The 22,603-nt window shown below is 27.7% G+C and overlaps 1 protein-coding gene across 1 annotated transcript; it reads right to left on the bottom strand.

The window, feature by feature from the left end:
- Positions 1 to 20,127: 20,127 nt before the first annotated feature.
- On the bottom strand, positions 20,128 to 22,368 carry LOC100575268 (sodium-dependent nutrient amino acid transporter 1-like). Its single transcript, XM_029487437.1, has 2 exons — positions 22,117 to 22,368; positions 20,128 to 20,353 (listed from the first exon to the last, which is right to left on the bottom strand). The coding sequence occupies exons 1-2, from the start codon at positions 22,147 to 22,149 to the stop codon at positions 20,129 to 20,131; spliced, it is 258 nt and encodes an 85-aa protein (XP_029343297.1). The 5' UTR covers positions 22,150 to 22,368; the 3' UTR covers position 20,128.
- Positions 22,369 to 22,603: the final 235 nt, after the last annotated feature.

The following is a 22,603-nucleotide window of genomic DNA, read 5'->3' as shown; positions in this document are numbered from 1 at the left end:
GTATTACCGTCCCAGTGCCTAGATAACAAATTTACTGATTTACTGATGTATTAAATTCCCAGAACTGTATAGGTACCAACTATACCAATGTCCACAATAGAAAAATAATTTTATTTTCCAGCGATTTCCAAAAAATAAGTGTAATAATATTATTACATTACCCGTGCCATCGATATATGCGACTGTAATAATGGGTAGCTTTTTGAATTTGTCGAGAATATGACCCATATAAACAGACATCGCATATCCGTTCAACGGGTTATTCATTTCTTTTGCTAATTTCAAATCTCCTCCAGAACAGAAATTCCCATCAGTGCCATACAAAATTGCTCCTTTGAATTCGGTCCACTGGTAAAATTTGTCTGTGATCTTGTCTAGGTCCAACATCATTTTTACTGTAATTAAAGAGAAAAATCAAAAGTTACGTACAAGGGACATTTTCAGTTTCAAATTATATTATTTTTTTTTTTCTATTAATGTCAATAAAACTTTATTTGTTGAGTAAAAATACTTGAAAATTTAATAAAAGGCTCCTACTATATTGTTACAATGACATTAGAAAAATATTAAAAATCCTTATACACAGTTTTATTTTATTAGCATTTGAAGTTACAAATTTCTTTTATCGTTTCCTATAGTTGATACAATTTTCAAAATATTTTGAATTGTTTTGAGCTGTTTACGGACAATTTCAAATTTCAATTTTTTTAGTTTTTTTTTTCTATAAATATTAATAAAATTGTATTTGTTGGGCCAAAAAGCGTGACATTTAATACAAGGATCCTTATATATTGTTACAATAGCAGTTGAAAAATATTAAAAATACATAGGCACAATATTTTTTTATAAACATTTAAAGTTCGAATTTTAACAAAATATATCAAATTTAAAATTTAATAATTATTTTGTAAAATTTAAAACAAGATTCTACGTAAGTAGTTAAATCTGTTACCAAAAAATCTAAAAAATAAATAAGCACTGTTTATTTTTATAGTCATTTTAAGTTCAAATTAGGACGAAATTACATATTAAAAACCTATTATAACTATTTTAGTTGTTTTGTTGTGATTGTATAATATTATTCGTGGGTACTTGAAACTTCTAATGTATACTATTATATATCTATGATAGTACTAAGGTTTGTTGTTGATATATAACGCGTTATAAGTACCTAATGGATATTGTGATATGATTAATTTGGAATTTATTATAGGTAGGTACCTATTATAGGTCAATTTTTTTTTTATTCCATAGATATAAGTATATAATACGTCTTATACCTAGACTGACATACCGTCTCCGCTCAGAATCGTTTTTCTTATACAGTTATACAATGATATTATATTATTGAATCAAAATTTAACACCATCCATTATAGTGACCCAATTGTAACCTTCTGTACAGCAGAGCGACACCTACTTGCCCACCTTTTTCTAATTAAAATTACAGAAATATTTGTTTTTATTTTAATTTACCTAAATTTATTATACTTTTAAATATAGATAAATAATTTAATAATTTATTATAATAATTTTTTTTTCATTATATTATAATATATTATACTATAATATACTTTATACTATATACGTATCTATAGTTATTATTTTTATAAGATATGCCAATTTATTGGAAAAAAATATAATATGTAGAGATAGAGACAATTTAAAATTTGAATATAATCTCCTCGTTTTTTCAACATCTCTACAATATTATATTGTGTGGTTTATTCAGCATATTTTATTGTTAGTGTTATGATCACCAGACACTACATATGCGGGCACAATATCAAAAAACTTAATGAATTATATTGTAAATCTTGTTTCATAAATCTGAACATTAAATTAATTTTTTTTAAAACTGCTGATAAGGATTGTTATTATTTTGTAATGCATAGTAAAATTATACATCCATCATAACTATGATAATTAATTTTTATACTTTAAATTCTAAATATGTACGTCTTAAAAGCGCATCGTTTATAATCCACATTTCTGAATACAGCTACTACGTCTAGAATTAATAAAATAGTAAACGCTGCAAGTACAGTATTCAATATTTTAGTCGAGGTGTTATGTAGGTACTTACCTAATTAAATTAAAAAAAAACCGGCCAAGTGCGAGTCGGACTCGCACACGAAGGGTTCCGTACCATCATCAGCTATAAACATGTCAGCAACACTGCTTATATTATATATTCTAAGATTTTTAGTATTTGTTGTTATAGCGGCAACAGAAATACATAATCTGTGAAAATTTCAACTTTCTAACTTTCATGGTTCATGAGATACAGCCTGGTGACAGACGGACGGACGGACAGCGGAGCCTTAGCAATAGGGTCACGTTTTACAGTACGGAACCCTAAAAACGTTCAATCAGAAATTGAGTGAATTTTCGATGTTGTAAAAATTTGAACTTCAAACAAACCTGTATTATATTTTCAAGCTTTTTGACCGATAACAAATTTTCATATGCCTATAAACAGCTCAACGTGAGTCAAAATAATTTTAAAATGTTATGGTATATAGTAAATGCTAATTTTAACACTAAATGAACATTTCATATAGCTCATAGTTGAATTGATTTTGTTGGTAGTAGGTTTTAACAAGAGTATCAATACAATTTTTCGGATGTAAATTTAGATACTTTGACAAATATTTAGAGTTTCTAACTTACATAAGATCCATGTTTTATTCTATACCGAGATAAATATAAGATATATTCTAATTTTAGAATTTAATGAAAACATAATATGTACAACTCGTGTTTCAAAACAATGTAAGTTAAGTTTTTCCGGAGATTAGCATCTATTTAACAGTTCTTCTAAAAATAATATATTCTAACTAGAGCTTACTGAAATATTTTTTCTGAAGCGCCCTACATTTGCATAAAAGTAACGATGCTTGAAGTGTACTTTATTTTTTAATTATCTCGTGGTAGTGGTAACGCATTACATCAGCAGTAATGACTTCTAACACCTGCATCCTACAGGTTATAAGATGTTATAAAAAAATTCATTAATGTAAAAAAGTATTTTAATTTAGCTCATTCAAAATTATTATTTTTATTATAGGTATGACTTTAATTATTAACTGCAAATTATCGTACTCAGGCCAACTGTTTTGCTGAATATTATTTACTTATGATGTTTGAATACGAGTACCTAACTACATTTTAATAGAGCAGTGTGTAGATAAAAGTGAATTATTAAAAAATCTAGTCAATTCTAGATTATTTATGCAACCTATCTTATATATAAAAAAAATGTGTTGTATGGTTTTGATTACAAAATATATTTGATTTTCGTATTTTTTTCTCATCATGAATCAATTTCAAAAATAAATAAGAATTTTATGCACAAATATTTAGACGTATTACTCGTTTTCTGAAAAATTGCGATTTTTACTTATTTATTTTTACTCATGCACTGTCCATTTGCATTACGTGACACGCGGTCATGGAAACAAGTGAACGTGATAACCACACGTGTGGTTTTCGTCTTACAAACGTACAACATTGAAACATTTCGTTCAGCGGAATCTATTTGATCTAATGATCATCTATTATGTTGTTAGTAAGTTGTAAAATATCATTCAATTTCTGTATAATAAAATTACCAAATATAAAGGTAAGAATATAAACTGTATTTTTATTATGTTTATTAAATTAATATATTTTATTCTTATTTCTTTAGTAACTACCACAGTACCACATTCCATACTTCTAGGTATATTCAAATCTATGTATGTAATAATTTTAACCATCGAACTATAGTAAATTAATTGTTCAACGATAATGAAACCAATAATAAAAAAATATCTATATTCCTTTGTCAGATTTAGATTCTGAGCAAAGCCATGAATGTATATATTCCATGATGTGTGTGTTCTTTTTTTGTGTCTGTGTACACGCTAAGTAGTCGCTTAGTACTTCAAGTATCTTCTTTCAATACATTTAGAATCTTTTCCGTTGAGAAATTGAATCTAGTTGGTGCATTCAGGAGATCAAAATGTAAAATTCTCAGTTATTTCCACAAAAGCACAGAGAAAAACAAAAAAAAAAAAAATTAAGGAAAACGGAAATTTTAACGCAAAATTGATTTTGGTTTTTGGTGTAATACTAAAAAAAGTACCGTAGATAAGACTTCCAAAAGAGACTACCATAAGATCTGTCCAATAATAGATTTAGCGCTACAAATCACTACAACGTTCATTTGAATAGTTCACTACTTTCAAACACTATTTACAAGCATGGTAGATATGTTTATTTTTAAAATCATCAAAAATTAAATGATAAGTGGGTACAGTACAATATATTAATATAATATTATATATGTCACACGGCGTAATGAGTAGGCAATATAGATACATAACAGTGTCGAAGAACATTAATTTAGTAGTTCCGCTTAATTTTTGACTTTTTGGGCAGCAGTGTACAGTTATTTTTTGACATAACTGTGTTCAATATTTATGATATGATTTTATTAGTTACTAGTAGTAAGTAACGAAGTAACTAAAAAATTACAGTGACATTACCATATTATATTGGTATCAAATCTTGAAGTAGATGAACATAATTTTTCTTCAACTGTATATTATGTAGGTACATACCGTGATTTTTAATATTATATTTTATCGCATATTATACAGATAATTTTTTTTTCATAATTTAAAATTATTTGTGCAACGATCGTTGTCAAAATAGTTTAAATAATAATTTTAGGAGTATCATGAAATCTAAAAGTTAGGTACATAGTTTTTAAATTAAGTTATTCCTGAATAATTACTATTAATACGCCGCCTGTATAACAACGTTACTTATTAGCACACAACCGTTTCTTTTTAAAAATGTTTGAAGTCCAGGGATAGGAACTTAACCTAAAAGAACCAGTTCTGGAATCGGAACCTTTAAAATATTAAGAACTGGAACCGAAACTTTTATTTTTATAAATAAAGCACCGAATCGGAATTTTTAAAGTAAATAGTTCTTTTATGTTCAAAAATGAAATAATTTTATTTATCATAATTCAATGGTGTTACCTTTTTGTGTATAAACTATATGTATGATTATATGAGTTTTCTAATATTTCTCATGCTATTAATTAAACACGTATTCCGGTTAAGTTTTTAAAATTATTATACTTTTCGGTACCTAAATTATCTAGAACTGGTACCGAAATTATTTGGAATGATGCCCTTATTTTTTTGACAAAAAACCAGAACCGAACCGGTACAGTTATTTTATTTTTGGAGAACCCGTACCGGAACCGATACCGATAAATTAATAAGGTTCCGGTCCCTGGTTTGAACACTCGTATACCTATAACCAGTATCTACGTATTCCAGTACCAGAACTCAAAATACGAATAAATGAATTAGTACTGCAGTAAGTTGGGTGCAACAAGTCCTCAACGAGGCTGTGGATATGGATATACGGTTCTTGTTGTTCATAAGATGCTAATGTAATATAATTTGTCTTAACAGGTAATAAATCATGCCTTATATTATAAGTATAAGTTTTGTTTACGTACAATGGAGTGTTTAGTACTTTACAATGCGTTGATATATTTTATTTTTATACCTCACCACGATACACAACTGACTAGTTTTAAAAAGCATAAATACATTTTACCCATAAACATATTATGATAATATAACAAATGTCTAGAATGGATTCTGATTTCAATTAGGACATTAATTTCCACTCAGTATCATAATGTTATCATAGTTATTATAGGTATAATACTCGTATCTTGTATATAGGTTGGCTGGCTATTACGAAAGTTTTATCATCTCATTAAACAATATACATATTATTGGTTTGTCATGTCATTATTATTGTCATGTTTTAAATACCCGGTAAATGAGATTATTACTAACGACTTCTGGATATTTTTAATACAGTTTTATAAAAATATCTGATATTATACTAAACACTATATCCTAATTTGTAGTATAAAGTTAGATTAATTTAACTTCCGTCAAAAAATACAAACGAGTAGGATAAAAATACTAGGATACTACAAATATTCAAATTCCGTTATTGGTATCCATTCTTTGTTTTATTTTCACTCTAATGCCAGGTAGGTATTAAATTATTTTAAACTTTAAGACATTCACTACTACTGTTGTTTTAATTTATTTAAAATAATAAGAGGTAAAATGGCATATTATCAATATTAACAAATATTCATATATTGTGTTATACAAACAAAGGCGGCACACTGGCACAAACAACGCTGGTTATAAAGGCTGTTTAAATTACTATAAAATGTTTACTTTTAAAAAATATATATATATTGTATATTATATACAGGTGGGTTTGCGTGTAATAAGTGAATTATTTTTCCTCTAAATATTATTCAAAATTTCCTATATTGACTTTATAAATGTTATGTAAGGTCAACATCGTTTCATAAAAATACTTGTGGATAATAATCTAAAGTAAAAATGTTAATAGTTATAAAGACCTACATAGTACATTAAATTTTAAATAATCAATGCAAAAAAAAATATGACTTAAATAATGCAAGAACTAAAGATTTAGTTAATAATTATTTAGGATTAAAAAATTACTTTTCAAAGTGCCTTTTAAATTAGATTTTAAGATTTTCATGACACTTTTTGGTCTGTTTTATTTTTATGTTCTTTTTAAATTCTGAGAAGCTCGAAAAATGTATTTGTCTTACAATAATATGCGGATTTTTCCATCATTTTTTTTAGTATCTGTCATCATATTTTGGAACGAAAGAAATGTTTTTACTTTTAAGTTTGAGTATAGTTGTTAATGAACTAAAGAGAAACGAGAATATTTTCACAAATTAAATTATTATTATTATTATTTTTTTATATTTATTACGGCTTTAAAAATGAAGTAATTTGCCGGAAAACAAAACAATTTACATTTTATATTTTACAAAATAGTAATTTGTACATTCACCATAATAATCATATACATTACATATGATAGTTCAATTTTTACACCTAAAATAGAACTATCATCTCTTAATGACACAATCAGATGCGCCTTGGAAAGGGGCAATAATGCTCACCAACTACTATGGAATCAAGAATTTAACGATAAACTCCACCAAATTAAGACTTTTTTTTAGCTCAAAACCCGTATACTTTCTCTTGTACAATTATTTTTTTGTTGAAATTCAAAAATAAATAACCGTTGATGTGATAAAATATTACCAATATCTACACATGATATTATTTTAAAATATGTTTGCTACTTGAATCTTATTGTGCTATGTATAGACATTTGCAATCTTTTAATTTTCCTAGTTTTAATTTTTGATTTATGATAAAATGATTGGTTTCAAGTTAAAAAGGTTAACATTTTAAAACAACGTTGAACTCATATTATAATGACAGAAATTAAAAATATTGAAAGTTTGCTGAAATCACCAGCATTAAGAAATTTGTTGAAAATACTTAAGGTTTGGACATTTAATAAATGATTCAATCAATTTTTAAAAATAATTGATAGAAATTAAAACGAACATTTTAATGTAAAACCACATATTATAAATACATTTTTGATGAGTTTTTGAATTTCAAATTTTGATGACATTGATATTTAACCGATATTTTATAACAACGATTTATCATCAAAGGATTTTTGTTATTTTGCAATTATTAAAAAAAAAAAATGGTTAAATAAATAAAACAGTAACCAAAAAAATTTGAAACATTCCACTATTACTTAGATTATAATTTTTTATACACAATGAAATTTGAATTTTTTTAGGATTTATTGATCTACGTTATTATAAGGTGCAACATTCACACCATTGCATGCGGAGACTTATAAGTTACCTAATAAAAATAATATGTGATACCTATAATATTATATACAATTTGTTTTTGAAAAACATTAGTTTAAGCTATTTAACAATTAGAATATAAATTACTATATAAAATATATTATAAAATATTCTTTGAAGTAGAGACGGGCACTCGGTCTCCGGTCAGAACCATTTTTCGTATACAGTGATTTATTATTGAATTTAAATTTACCACATATACAATGACACATTTATACAGAATGGCTATAGGTACACTCAAAACCTAATATTCAGCAGAGCGCCTTACGCGTTTTTTGTTTTATTATTAATACATTTATATTATAGGTATTAAGGTATTTCATAGGTATACTATTATTATAAAACGCTTTTAAATATTATTAAATTCTAATATGTTAATACGTTTGAATATTTTATATATTTATGAACACATACACTTATTTTAATTATATTTTTCTATCGTTATGGATACTTAGAAAAAGTTTTATATTTTTCGTGTTACTTTTATAATAACAGTTTTGATTAATTGAAATTTGCAATGTTATTAATGCATTGTAGTATATATAGTATGTAATGTATTATAGTATTGCTCTTTTTATTTATTTTACACTTATTCATGTATTGTAGTTCAAACGTATATTAGTATAATGGATATGAATGTATAATATTATTATGTAAATATTTTTTTCAAATAACCTACCTACAATAATTGAAAAAAAAAGATGTTTTTAAATTGTATACATTAATTTTACGTAGTTCATATGCGTATTACTATTGGTTCAAAATATATTTTTAACTCAATCAAATGTGTGATATTATCAATAATTATACACATTTAATATGTCGAAAGTATTTTTAGATATATGTTAAAAAAAATAGTGAAATACGTTTTAAAAGTAAGAAAAAAATTACATTAAAATAACTGTGGTTTTGTCAGGAATACTTTACTCTTACGGGGGTACGGTACACACAAATGAAAATTATTCAAAATCCCAGCCTTATTGATAGTAATATCTATGCAAATCGCATTCTCAAAGTTTTTTTTTGTGCATAAGAAAACTATACATACAAGGACCTATTCAAACATTGTTGGCACGTTGGGTAGGCTATATACGGTTTTGGACAGACATATATGTGGCAGGAGAATGTGTGAGTCACAGCAAAGAGGTACGACTTATTACATACGGGAAGGATACAGATAATGTGGAAAAATGTTTATCACGCCGTGTTTTAAACCGACGGCGGTGGGTTGCTGTGCCAGCAGTAGCAAAGAAATAGTAAAAAAAAAAAAATAAGATAGTCGAGTACAAGTGCCGGTACGCTTTGTCGGTACTCGACACAAAAATGTATTTATTGTCCCTATTATTATTTTTATTATTATCATATATGTACCGTATCTCTGAAGATGGCTACTATGGCGAGTCTGCGGAAAAATCACTTATTCCATCCCCTCGACCACAACCGGTAAGTTCCGAGTCGACCGATCGAGGTAATACGAAGAAATGGACCCTCCTCTCTCTCACGTACAAACACACACACACACACACACACACACACACACACACACTCTCACTCACTCACTCACATATATTGTACAACAATATAATATATAAATCGTCTCGTATATTATTATTATTATTATTATTATACGTCTCACGATTGTAATTCGCTCGTCAGCCGGTACCACTCGGGGGAGTGCTCTTTACACGGGCCCGCACACATACTCCGTATTATTATATATTATTATGCTATGTTCGGACCCGACAGCGGCGATAAGGACGATGACGACGACGAGGAGGAGTAGGAAGACGCGGTGGCCGCCGCCACTTGAACCAGGTCTCTTTCTCTATCTCTCTGTCTCTCTCCGTCTGTCTATCTATCTAAAACCGATGGCAACGGTGGACGGTCGTGAGACCCGTCGAGAACGATGATTAAGGGACAATAGTTAAAGAGGTCGAGCAGAACGTAAGTATGGCACCGACGACGATGTCGCTGTCCGGCTCGACGTGTATGTGTGAGTGTGCCTACGTCGGCGAATTACATACGCCTTCTCACGTATTTACACTCGTCGCCACCGCCACCGCCACCTACGCCGCTGACGTCGTCGCAGTCGTCCCCACGAGCACACCAGGCCACACACATCATTTATTATATATGTATATACACATATAATGTGTACGCGTCGCGCCATAAAAACTGTCAATTTGGTCCAATTTGGTCGACGACGACCCTCCCAACCCGACGCCGCCGCTCGAACGCCCTTGTCCGGCAATCCTTGCCGCCGCCGCCACCACCGCCACTACACCTACCCTTAAACGCACGTGCGCGTGTGTCACTCGCGCGAGGTCAAAAGAATAATGTGCGTCCGTCTCGTCGTCACTTCCGCGTAGTATATTATATAAGCGCGCTTGGTCTGCCGCTCCTCCGGGACGCTCGACCAACCCCTATCTCGTCCGAGTGGCCGTCTGATAATATATATGTTTGGTGGCGGGCGCGCAAACCGAATAGATAAATACCCGACGGCCGCGACGTTTATGCCGTGCACAATGCGACGGTTATATGCGCGCATGACGTAATAATATATCGCCGCGCACGTTGACGACATCAATTCCCACTGTCGTATTATAATATACGAGTGTGCGATACGATATAATATACGACTCCTCTGCTGTAGCCTGTAGGTATATTACGATATAAACATACCTATACCTCCGTAGTATATACGATACACAATGTTATATCGTATATGCTCGGCGACGTAAACCACCGACTAGGAGTCGGATGTAGCCACAGTGTAGTTATTGCAGCGGCAGGGGGTGGGGGTGGATTTGCGGGTCATTGCACCGGCGACACAATATTATATTATTATTATTGTGTGCATGTCCAACTGCATGCCGTCGATATTAAACTTAGTACGTCGTCGATTCGCATCGAGTATTATAATATCAATATAGGTAATATAGGAATAATTTTATTTTTTTCCATACTGGACTCTCCGCCCAAGTTATATGCTCTATATAAGCGATGTACCTACCTATTAAACTTGTTACTTGGACACGGATCTCGCCGGTAAATGGCTCGACATTTATATATGTTTGGAAACAATAACGCTTTATTTCGATCACATTTTCAATACCATAGTGAATAATATTATACGTTTGTTTCAAAATATTAAACTAACAATTCATTATTCTAATATTTTTAAGTGAATATGCACTGTCTAATATTGTTTCTGATGACGAATAGATTAAATTTCAACTTTTAATATATTAAAATTTAAATCAATATTGTGTGACGTATTTAAGAGATAATCAAATTCAATTCGATAACAAGGCTCCGCTAAGAAACCAAGAAGTTACCTGTCATAGAGAAACTCAATAAATCATCGGTCTAGAGTACTTTAACTCAGATGCCGTTCTGAAATTTAAGTTTGTGGTCACGTCATACAAATGCACGAGAAACATCTATTAGGGAAAAATTCAAATTTATAACCCATAATATAACTTATGAATTCTAGAACATATGTCTATTCTGGGAGTATGAACTATGAAACACATAATGTAGGCAACAAAACAATACAAAATTGCACGAATAAATAATATTATTGACTGAACACTTAAATAGATTGTGATATGAAATATGTCAATAAAACATTGAAATTTTAAATTTTGATTTGTATTTATTAACATCCAAAACAAAACGAGATGTATGTCCGGGGATACAGATACACGAGTACGACACCACACCACTATATGTGCGCTATCTCTATTAAATAATAATATAACATTATTTTGTCACGCATTGCACAGTGCACACCAAAGTTATACAACGTGCATCACCATATATTATTATAGTTGTTATAGATAATAATATTTTGCTTCAATGAGAACTGATAAAAATAATTAAAATGAACAAACCACAATAACAATATTACAGTCGTAAACGGTTTAAACATATAAACCTATATTATATATGTTATAATAGTAGGTTCAGTGGCGTATTTATGGGGAGGGGGGGGGGTAGAGAGAGGATTCGGAGAGATAGATCCCCAAGTGGTGTTTTTTTTTTAGATATTACCCTAACCAATTATTTTAGAGTATTTTTCAGTGGTTTTCAATTTTTGTAAATATAATAAAAAATAAGTAAATTGATAGGTAATAAATAAAAATGTAAGTAACTGTTATTGCGAAGATGCAGCCAAAACTCTGGGACAAGCAGGCTGTGCAGTTGTAAATTTGTGGGATAAAAACAAGATATTTTTAGACTAAAATACCAAACTCACAATATACATTATCGAATCGTATTACAGTAGTATATTGCACGTAATCAGTCAATCGGTATTCTTCTTTGTTTGGAATAAAACATTCGTAGTTTTAGACGAAACACTAGCTGATGGTAATTAACTGTATGACATATTTACATATTTACGTATTAAATATATTTATTTTAAACTTAATACCTACTATATACTACCTACTAGTTTCTATTTGAATCTTAGTCATTTTTTGGAACTGGTGTTAGCTATTTAGTTATTTGTATTCAATTTCCTTAAGAAATAACAGTATAGACAAAAATATTGATGAATTAGTGTAGTTGTGTTAGTAATAAATTGCGTAAAGTGTTGATAGAGTGACCGCTGTGCGCATTTGTTTATGTATCACTAAACAGTATACTTAAACTATATACACAGTAAAATACCGCACATTAAATTTCCAAACAAATATTGAATTGAAACCAGGGCTTGCATAAGTTATACTTGACAAAAACCGATTAAAATTTGTAAACATAATTATAACGGAAAGCGATAATCAAAAATAATTAAATACCGCAAAACAAAACATAACGACTAACAATGTATATTATATATCATTAACCGAAAAAAATACTCTAAACGTAATTTATAGAGTATCATTAAATAAAAAAATAAAGTAAATAATTTAAAATCAATTTATTTAAAAGGTCTATTGAGGTTTCGTAGAAACAATTGTTTCATGCAAACAATCTAAAGAATTTATTATATTATATTCCGTATGTGGGCCATTACCTACCCGCATTAATTATTATTTTTTAATTTAATATATTAAATATGTATTAAGACTATTTTAAATACCGACAAACGCAAAAACTCTGTAACGTTTTAATTGTAAATAACATAAAACGGAATTTTTTTTTCAAATGCAAGATCTGACTGAAATGATTTAATATTCATTGTAATGCTGATTTTAAATTCTCGTGGGCGCTATTTAAAGTCAGCTGTAGTTAATCTTCCGTAGACGCTATTCAAAAGTAATAAATTATTTATAATATAATAGGCAGTGAGGGCACTACTATAAACACAGAGGATTGGATTTAAGAAACGCGTCTTTAACTTTTCCCAATAACCATTGAAAAGTTTTGTGTTTTATTTTACATTTAATATATTTTACTTAAGTTGATATTCAAGTATAATGTAAATGTATAGCATAATAATACACCTACCTACACGTCTACATACTATTTTAGCATTAACTTGTAGATTACTTATAATTTGTAAGTGTACTGCTTTTAAAAAACTGTAATTAGATAAATTCTACTTGAAATTCGTAAATTTAGTTAGATATACTGAATTGTTGTCATGAGTAAAAATTATAAATAGAAGTATAACAAAAATAATAGTTTAAAACGGTTAAGACAGTTAAATATATGATCCATTTCTTATTTTTTTACTTACCCTCAAAGGTATCTAAACCTAAAGAAATATAATAGGAATGACGTAATGTATTATATTCGTTTGTCTATCCGATATCAAATAGATATTATTATTTATTAATATTTATAGACTATTACATACCATCATATAGGTCAATAGAAGGGGGTGGGGGGCTTAGAAATTCAAATTTGCTTATATAATTTATTAGATTGTAAAGTTCCACTAAAATTTTTACACATGAATGAATCGTACATATTATGTGCAGCGTAAAAATAACTGAAATAACTATCGGAATGAGTGATTTTTCAAAACTTTTCTGTTGTGACCTTTTAAAAATAGAAAAAATCAAAATGCTCTACAAAATAACTGGCGTTACGTTGTCAAATCAAATGATATATTAATTTAATTCAGAATGTACTATACAATAATTTGTTCAACCCGATGCCCGCAAAAAAACAACACTTGCATATCCAGCGTTAAGATATATTTGTAAGGGGTCGTGGATAATGAAATTGGTGACTTTAACATGACTCATTAAATACCAACTTAAAAAAATGTGTTTTGCTACACTTGAAATGTATAATATAACTATTTGATCACGACTCCGTAATAAATCGATTTTTAATTATAAAATAATTTAAAAGTCTAATTATATATCAACACATAAAAGTTATAGTTAGATTAAATAAAAATGTATTAAATATTAATTAATTACTACATTTTATTTGATTCAAACCAACTTACTAAAGTTTCATTATTCCATTAAGTGTCGTAATCATAATGAAATATTATGTAGTTACAATAAAATAAATGAAAAATTACAGTTATTGGGTTATAAGTTGATACTGGTTAGGTTATAGAGAATAAGGGATAGTCAATAAAAATGTTTTGACTGTGGATGTGTCAATATAGTCAATACAATAAAATTAAACTTTAAAATTATTTGGCATTTATCAAATTCTGAGCAGAGCGAAGAAGCTATTGGTTTTACAATCGAGTTAAATTTCTACCAGAAAGAGTGCTTCGATTTCAACATATAGTACATTATCTTTTAGAAAATTGGATCAAAATGGTACTTTAAACAGGTAATTTTTCGGTTTGATCAATAGTATTTAATACCACGGAAAAAATTACCGACAAATTACGGGAAGCCGCTAAAAATGGGATTTTAATTTCTAACTATTTTTATATCATCATAGCAACGAATAAAAAATCTTCTTACAGTCTATAATAAATAATAACAATATAAAAAATCTAGACTGACAAACCATCTCCGCTCAGAATCGTTTTTTTTATACAAATATATAATGATATTATATCATTTGATTCAAGTTTAATAAAATCCATTATACATTGACCCACTTGTAACCTACTGTACAGCAGAGCGACATCCACTCACCCGCTTTTTTTAAATTTGATAATTGTAAAATTGTAATATAATAAAAATAAATAAGTTTGACATAATATAATCATAGTCCCAACTGGCAATTGGTAAGCCAAATGTATAAGTGTAGGTACAAAAATAACGCAACAAAATAATATATCTAGTTATCTAAGTCTTGATTATAATATATTATCATCATAATATGAATAGTTAAATAAATATTGATTTTATATACTTACCTACTTAAAATGTATTACTGTTGTTTTACTTTAATATAAATTACAATTGTTAATGTTCTGTAAAATTCTCATCACTGTTTTTTTTCTTAGCGTCAAGTAATTACATATTATTGTGAAAGCTATTTTTTAATTTCATGTTAATAACAAATGCTATAATATACTTAATTTTACTTATGATAGTATATGACAATAAATAATAATAAATAATTTATTATTATCATTTTTTTTAAAAATATTTTATAGGTACCTACCTATATAATATTTGGAAACAGTGACCAATGGGTTAAATTTTCATATTATATTACATTTGGATGAGTAGAGTCTGAGCGTAATTATAATTACTTCATATTTTATTTGTGAGTAGAGATAAAATTACCAATCATATTATATTCAGCTTGGTTTTATTAATATTATTTGTATGAGATGACCTTTGTTGCTGATATGTATCATGTATATGTACACTTATTTACAATTAGGGTATGTATGCCTTTGGAACTGATAATTCTTTATACCTAGGATATAATGAATGTCGCAGTAAATACTGAAAAGGGGTTTGGAAGCTTATAATAATAATTTCTGTGTTAATACAGATGACACTTTAAACAACCCCATCGAAACTTGTCGATGCGTCGGTATTTATTCATTGAGATTATCTGGAATTAGGTAGGTGGTTGTAATTTTGTTTAAGGATTGAGGGAGTTTTAGAGTTATTTTTAATGTTCATAATTCAGTGTTTGATTCAATTAAGTTGTTCCAAGGGGGTTCTACCACAGGTGTGGATCTGTAGAATTGAGGGGTTTTCAATGATTTCTTGCACTATATTTTATGTAACCCTTGGAGGTTTGGTATAAAATAAAGCAAAGACATGGTAATATAGCTAATATAATCTCAAAATTTGAAATGATTGATAGATCATCCCAAAGAAATTTGTTGTTAATGAGAACACACACTCTTTTCTAGCTCTGAGGTAGTATTTATGATTTTTTTTTTTTTAACACAGTTATAGTTATTTAGTTTAGAATGAGGTCATTGGATTTTGGGTTTGTTTCTTGCATTTTGGTGGAATAATTACTTTCAAATTTTTATTTTATGGAGGAAATATCACTAGTTGAAATGTATTTGTTTTTTTGAGTATGCAATTTTAAGTTAATTTTTTGATTACTAATAATAATTAGTGAAAAGACAAAGTTTATAATAGTTCTCTTTCTAAAAGTTGTTCTTTATAAAATACAAACATAATAACAAAAAAATTATAAAGTAATAAACATTATTGAACTCTTATACAAGTTTTCTGTGCAATCGATTTTTTAATCTTATTTTATGGTCTTAATCATTTTATTTTTTATTTATTGTTATGTTTATAATTTATCTCAAATCGATAGTTAATAATTTAGTATAATATAATATGTATGATTAAAAAGGTGGGTAAGTGGATGTCGCTCTGCTGTACAGTAGGTTAGAAGTGGGTCACTGTATAATGGACAGTATTAAATTTGAATTCAATGATATAATATCACTGTATAAGAAAAACGATTCTGAGCGGAGACGGTATATCAGTCTATGTATTAGACATATATATACTTATCTATGGTATTAAAAAAAAATTGACCTATAATAGGTACCTATAATAAATTCCAAATTAATCATATCATAATATCTATTAGGTACTTATAAGTTATAACGCGTTATACATCAACAAAAAACCGTGGTAAAATCATAGATATATAATAGTATACTTTAGAAGTTTCAAGTACCCACGAATAATATTATACAATCACAACAAAATAACTAAAATAGTTATCCTAGGTTTTTAATATGTAATTTCGTCCAAATTGGTACTTAAAATGACTATAAAAATAAACTGTGTAAATGTATTTTTTAGATTTTTTGGTAACAGAATTAATTACTTACGTGGAATCTTGTTTTAAATTTTTAATTCTTAGATACAAAAATTGAACATTTTATAAATTTTTAACTACAAAATAATTTTTCAAATTAAGATTTGATAAATTTTGTCAAAATTTGATCTTTAAATGCTTATAAAAAAAAATTGTGCCTATGTATTTTTAATATTTTTCAACTGATATTGTAACAATATATCAGGAGCTTTGTATTAAATTTTACACTTTTTGGCCCAACAGATAAAACTTTATTGATAATTATTATAGAAAAAAAAACTAAAAAAATTTAAAACTTACAATGTCCGTAAACAGCTCAAAAACAGTCAAATTATTTTCAAAATTTTATCGTATATAGGAAATGCTAATATAAACATTCAGTGAAATTTTCAAGTTTCTACAGTCATTAGTTTTTTAATTACAACAAAATAAGAAAATCGTTACGTAAGAAATCGAGTAAATACCAAATGTTGTAAAAATATGAATTTCAAACGCTCATAAAAATTTAATTTGAGTTTCTTATAGACATTTTTTTTTTTGATAAAGGTAGATTATCCTATAAGGAATCCTGTATTACATTTTAAAATCTTAGTTCTAAAAAGAAAAATTTTTACGAATTATTAACTCAAAATAATTTTTTAAAATGATTTTTACATATTTTGTCAATTTTTGAACTTTAAATGCTAATAAAAAAAAACTGTGACTAAGGATTTTTAATATTTTTCAAATGTCATTGTAACAATATAGTAGGAGCCTTGTATTAAAAAATAAAAATAAAAAAAAAAAATAAAAAAAAAAACACACATCATTGTAAAATCAATACACTCAGAATCTAAAATCAAAAATGTGGGAAAGTCAATTTCAAGTAGATTTGATGACGAATTCAAATCTGTTTTCAGAGTTCTTATCGCTTCATTAGAATTGGTATGTTTGGCAAAAAACACGTCTAAAATACTATGTCGCGCGTGTGCTAGACAAAAACAGAAAATCACGGTATCGAATCCCGTAACTAAAAAACTAAAAAGTATAATAACCGTAGATACTTAAAATTTTTACGGGATGTTTAAATTACCATTTTCTATAATTCAACGTTAAATTTTTTTAATATTTTGATTTTTTTTGAGCTATTAGCTATAAAAGATAAGCTATAGGCCTATGAAAATTAAAATTTTTATTAGTTTTTATTAAACTTTTATCAATATAAAGAATTTTTGCTGTGTCGAAATTCTTAAAGTTCAGTAAAAGGTTCTTCATAAGTTTTTTTTAATATAATAAAAACAGATATTAGATTTTCAGTCGTAAATTAACGAATTATCATCAAACGATTTTCTTATTTTGTTGTAATTAAAAAACATAATATAAATGTAGGTAAATACATTAAATGTTGAGAAAATGTTTAATTTTATTATTTTCTATAGTTCTACAATTTTCAAAACATTTGCTTCGATTTGAACTATTTATAGATATGTATTTTCAATTTTCAATTTTTGTAGTTATTTTTCTATAAATATCAACAACGTTTTTTGGGGGGGTTAAAAATCTTTAAAATTCAAAGCAAGGTCCTCATAAGTTTTCATATTAGTAATTGAAAAATATTAACGATACATAGCACGTTTTTTTATCATAAGCATCTAAATTTTAAAATCTTGAAAATTTACAAATTATTTTGTAGTTACAAAGACAAACTTATAAAATTTTCAGTTTTTATAGCTGAAGATTTAAAATATAAAACAAGAAATTTCATAAGCAGTTAATACTGTCACCAAAATTTTTTTAAAAAATATAAACATATATACAGTTTTTTTATTGCTATTTTAAGTTCTAATTTGGACAAAATTAGGTATTTATACGATAAATAACGATCAATATGCCAACCCTTTTTGCTTCGGTCTAAAAATATAAATTAAAATTAAAAGAGTATTACCTGACTGTTCATTATTTGTTTCGTCGGTTTGTGTGGCATTGTCTATTTTTAAGTATATTTTAGGTTTTCCAATCCCAAATACTAAGTGGTTTGAGGTGTCATGAGTAATTTTTTCTCCTCCAAACGTAATTGCATTCAGTTCATTATGAATCAATAAATCGCTTAGATCGGGTACCCATCGATCAGTGGGTTCGAATGATCCAAGCAAATTCTGTTAAATGAAAATGTAATATTTTTCATTTATCTGAATTATGTGTCATGTTTATTTATTCATTTGACTCAATTAATGTTCTCAGAATCATGCTAAGATTGGCCTGGGGTAGCCACTAAGGTAACTTAAATTCAAAATGTATATACCTACCTCAGTACCTATAACAAGAAACAACTTTGAACTTATAATACAACCTACAAAAAAATTCTCTATGTAACCTTCGATATTAATTTTAATAGTTAAATATAGAAAAATTATTCTTTTCACTGATAGATAATTTATACTCAAGTACTATCAGTTTATGTTTCGGTCATAGTTATTATACCAAATGCTAGTAATTATACATAAATTCAAATTTAATTTTCAGTATAAATAAGGTAAAAAAAATCAATAAAAACAGAATATATAGTTTTATTTGAATTACTACACTAACACTAGTATGTAAAGATGACACACTGTCTCCGACCAGAATCGTTTTACAAATACAATGATTTTATTTCATTGAATTCAACTTTATCACATCCACTACAGTGACCCCTCCAGAAACCTATTTTACAGCAAAGCACTTGCCCACCTGTTTATTTATTTAGAATGATAATTGTATATTTAACTTATTTTATAATATCGATTACCTTTTTCCTTGCGAATTCGATAGTTGTATATACTCCTGCGGTCGTTATAATCAATAGCGTAATCATTGCCGCTATCCATGATATTATATACATCGTTACTGGATAGCTTACGTACTGAAAACTCGGTGAATTCCAAGCGAAACTACATGCAATCATTATATTCTTTGCATCATATTAAATCAAAAAGAAAAAATAAAACGTTTGAAATTGTTTCAACCTGTTTGCAGTAATAATATAATATAATAATGTTACAATGCAAATAAGCAAGTAAACAATAATTATTAGATATTGATTTTAAATAAAAAAGTTGCAATGATAATGAAATGGTTACCATATAATATTATTTTAAAATTGCCTTAAATTTGGTCTTACGATAGTAAAAATTGAGCTTCCGATGAACAGTAACTTCAGTATGATAGAAGGAGGTTTTTTCGACATGAACGCTAGATCGACGCAAAATTCGCTTACACCATAAATTCCAAATACCAATATAGCTTCGAAAGTTGTAATCATGAGTATTCCCATGGCGGATCCTATGTCGTCCAATATTGCTATAATCATTTCTCCGCCCTATAATAGATGTATAAATATGTAGGTATGTAAGAATAATAAGTGGAGATACGAATAGGTAGGTAGTGGGTTTACGCAACAACAAAAATAATATAAATAGGTGTTCGTATAGTACAGAATTCAAACAATGCACAATAAAGTACACCATTATTTATTACAGATAGGTATCTAAATCCATTATAATGATTTTATGTTTATTTCTAGCATATATTATACCTAGGTAAAATTATTTATCCATAAAGAAAAATGCATCATATTCTAATTATAACAAATTATTACTTGTAGTAAACACTTTTATAAGAGATTCAAGGAATGGGCATATTTTAAGTTTTAAAACCAAACATTTATTAAAATATTACACGAATATTATTTAAATCAGATTATACGAAAATGTGGTAGCCAATTAATTACTTTCATAAGGTCGGACCCTGCACAACAATTATTTAAAAAAATATTATAGTAGGTAGCGTATAAACTAGAGTTATAAATTTAAATTGTTATACAGGTTTATTCACCGAGGATGTTCACCGCCATTTTTAGTTTAATAATGAAGTTATTTGAATTCTGATTTTTTTTATATGACTTTTAAATATTTGAATTTTTTATACTATTTAATAGTGGGAAGACTGATGAGTTATTGATCAATTTTTGATATTTTGTTGTATAACCAAAACGAATAACCGTAGACTCTTGAAATATTTACCAAATATTTATACTAGCATTTTCCATACATGGCAAATTTCAAATTATTTTAACTCTTTTTCAACTATTTATAGCTATGATAATTTTTTTCAAATTTTGTAATTTTTTTAATTTAATAGAAGTTAATTATAAGTGCCTACCTATAAGCCACATCTCTTTTATAGTTTTGTAAAACCTTTTTTAAGAAATATTATTATCCTTACTACATTATTATACGTTTTAATAAATTAGTAACCTCTCGTTTGTATTTTTGTCAACATTTTCAATAATATCATCTTAATAATTACAATTAAAATATATGGTTCTCATTTGAAGAAAGAAGTTTGTACAAGACACTTCTTATGGTGTAAAAGTCATAGTACTTATTGAAATATCGTTTTTAATCATTCTATAATTTTATTTTGTTTAACGAACACGACGTGTATAGTTTCTAAAATAATAATATAATATTTTATTATTCGGTTCTCTAAGTGTAAATTATAGCGATATAGGTATTCTATATCACGGTAAACGACGTAAACCAGGCATGTCAAACTCAAAGTATTAACTGGACCAATTTTATTGAATTTATAGTTTACTATGTCGGCTGCACATAAAAATGTATCGAAAAAAATAAAAATTTTTAATTTTATTCATTACTTACAAAAGGTACTATACAACAGGTTATTCAATTACATATCAGAAAATAAGACGGAGAAGTCGTGATAGATAGTTATAGGTACACACTTTTTTTATTTCTATATTTTTACAATTTATTGACCATTAATATTGGTATCCGTGGACCATAAAAACTGATCCGAGGGTCACATGTCTGGTCGTAAAGATATATTATTCAAAATTGATGTAATCTCTTAATTTACAACATTTTATTATAAGAGCATTAAAAATTTTAAGTGCATAGTTACCTATTAGTTATTAGTATGTAATTATATTATATCTGCAGTAGTGGTTTGGTAGTGTTTTTCTAAGGGGAGGTGACCCAATGACATATGAATCACCCTCGCCATATTTCATATACTATTTTCTAATAAATTGTATATGTAATAGAATAAATATTGTACCTTAGTCACTGTTACTAACGACAATACGAACATGGTGCCACACAATATACCAGCGCAACGATGAGGTTTTTGTTGGCTGTAATTTGGGAAATAAACATTCCACAAGTAAATCACAGGTTTCAAGAAGGACAGCTGAGGAAAAACATGAAAACAGTTAGTTGAAAATTATACGTCACGTAAGTAAGGCAGGTGTGCGTTATTGAACATTTTAAAAAGATTAAGTTCGTTGAATATACAACTAAAAAATATTAAGACTGGGTACATTTTACCGTTGCTTAATTATAGTCAACGCTATAATAATAATAATAATAATAATAATAATAGGTTGACTAATCACATTCGGTAAAATTATTTACCTTTTACAAACCTTATTGTATCATAATTAAATTGTAGATTCGATCATTTCAAAACACATACACTAAGCACTAAATGTAAACAATCGATAATAATCAATCGAGTTATAAGTTTGATTTAATATTGATCTTTA

Source organism: Acyrthosiphon pisum, chromosome X (assembly GCF_005508785.2).
Source record: "Acyrthosiphon pisum isolate AL4f chromosome X, pea_aphid_22Mar2018_4r6ur, whole genome shotgun sequence".
NCBI classification, from domain to species: Eukaryota; Metazoa; Arthropoda; class Insecta; order Hemiptera; family Aphididae; genus Acyrthosiphon; species Acyrthosiphon pisum.
The sequence above is the reverse complement of the archived record's forward strand: the minus strand, read 5'-3'. Positions and strand labels throughout refer to the sequence as shown.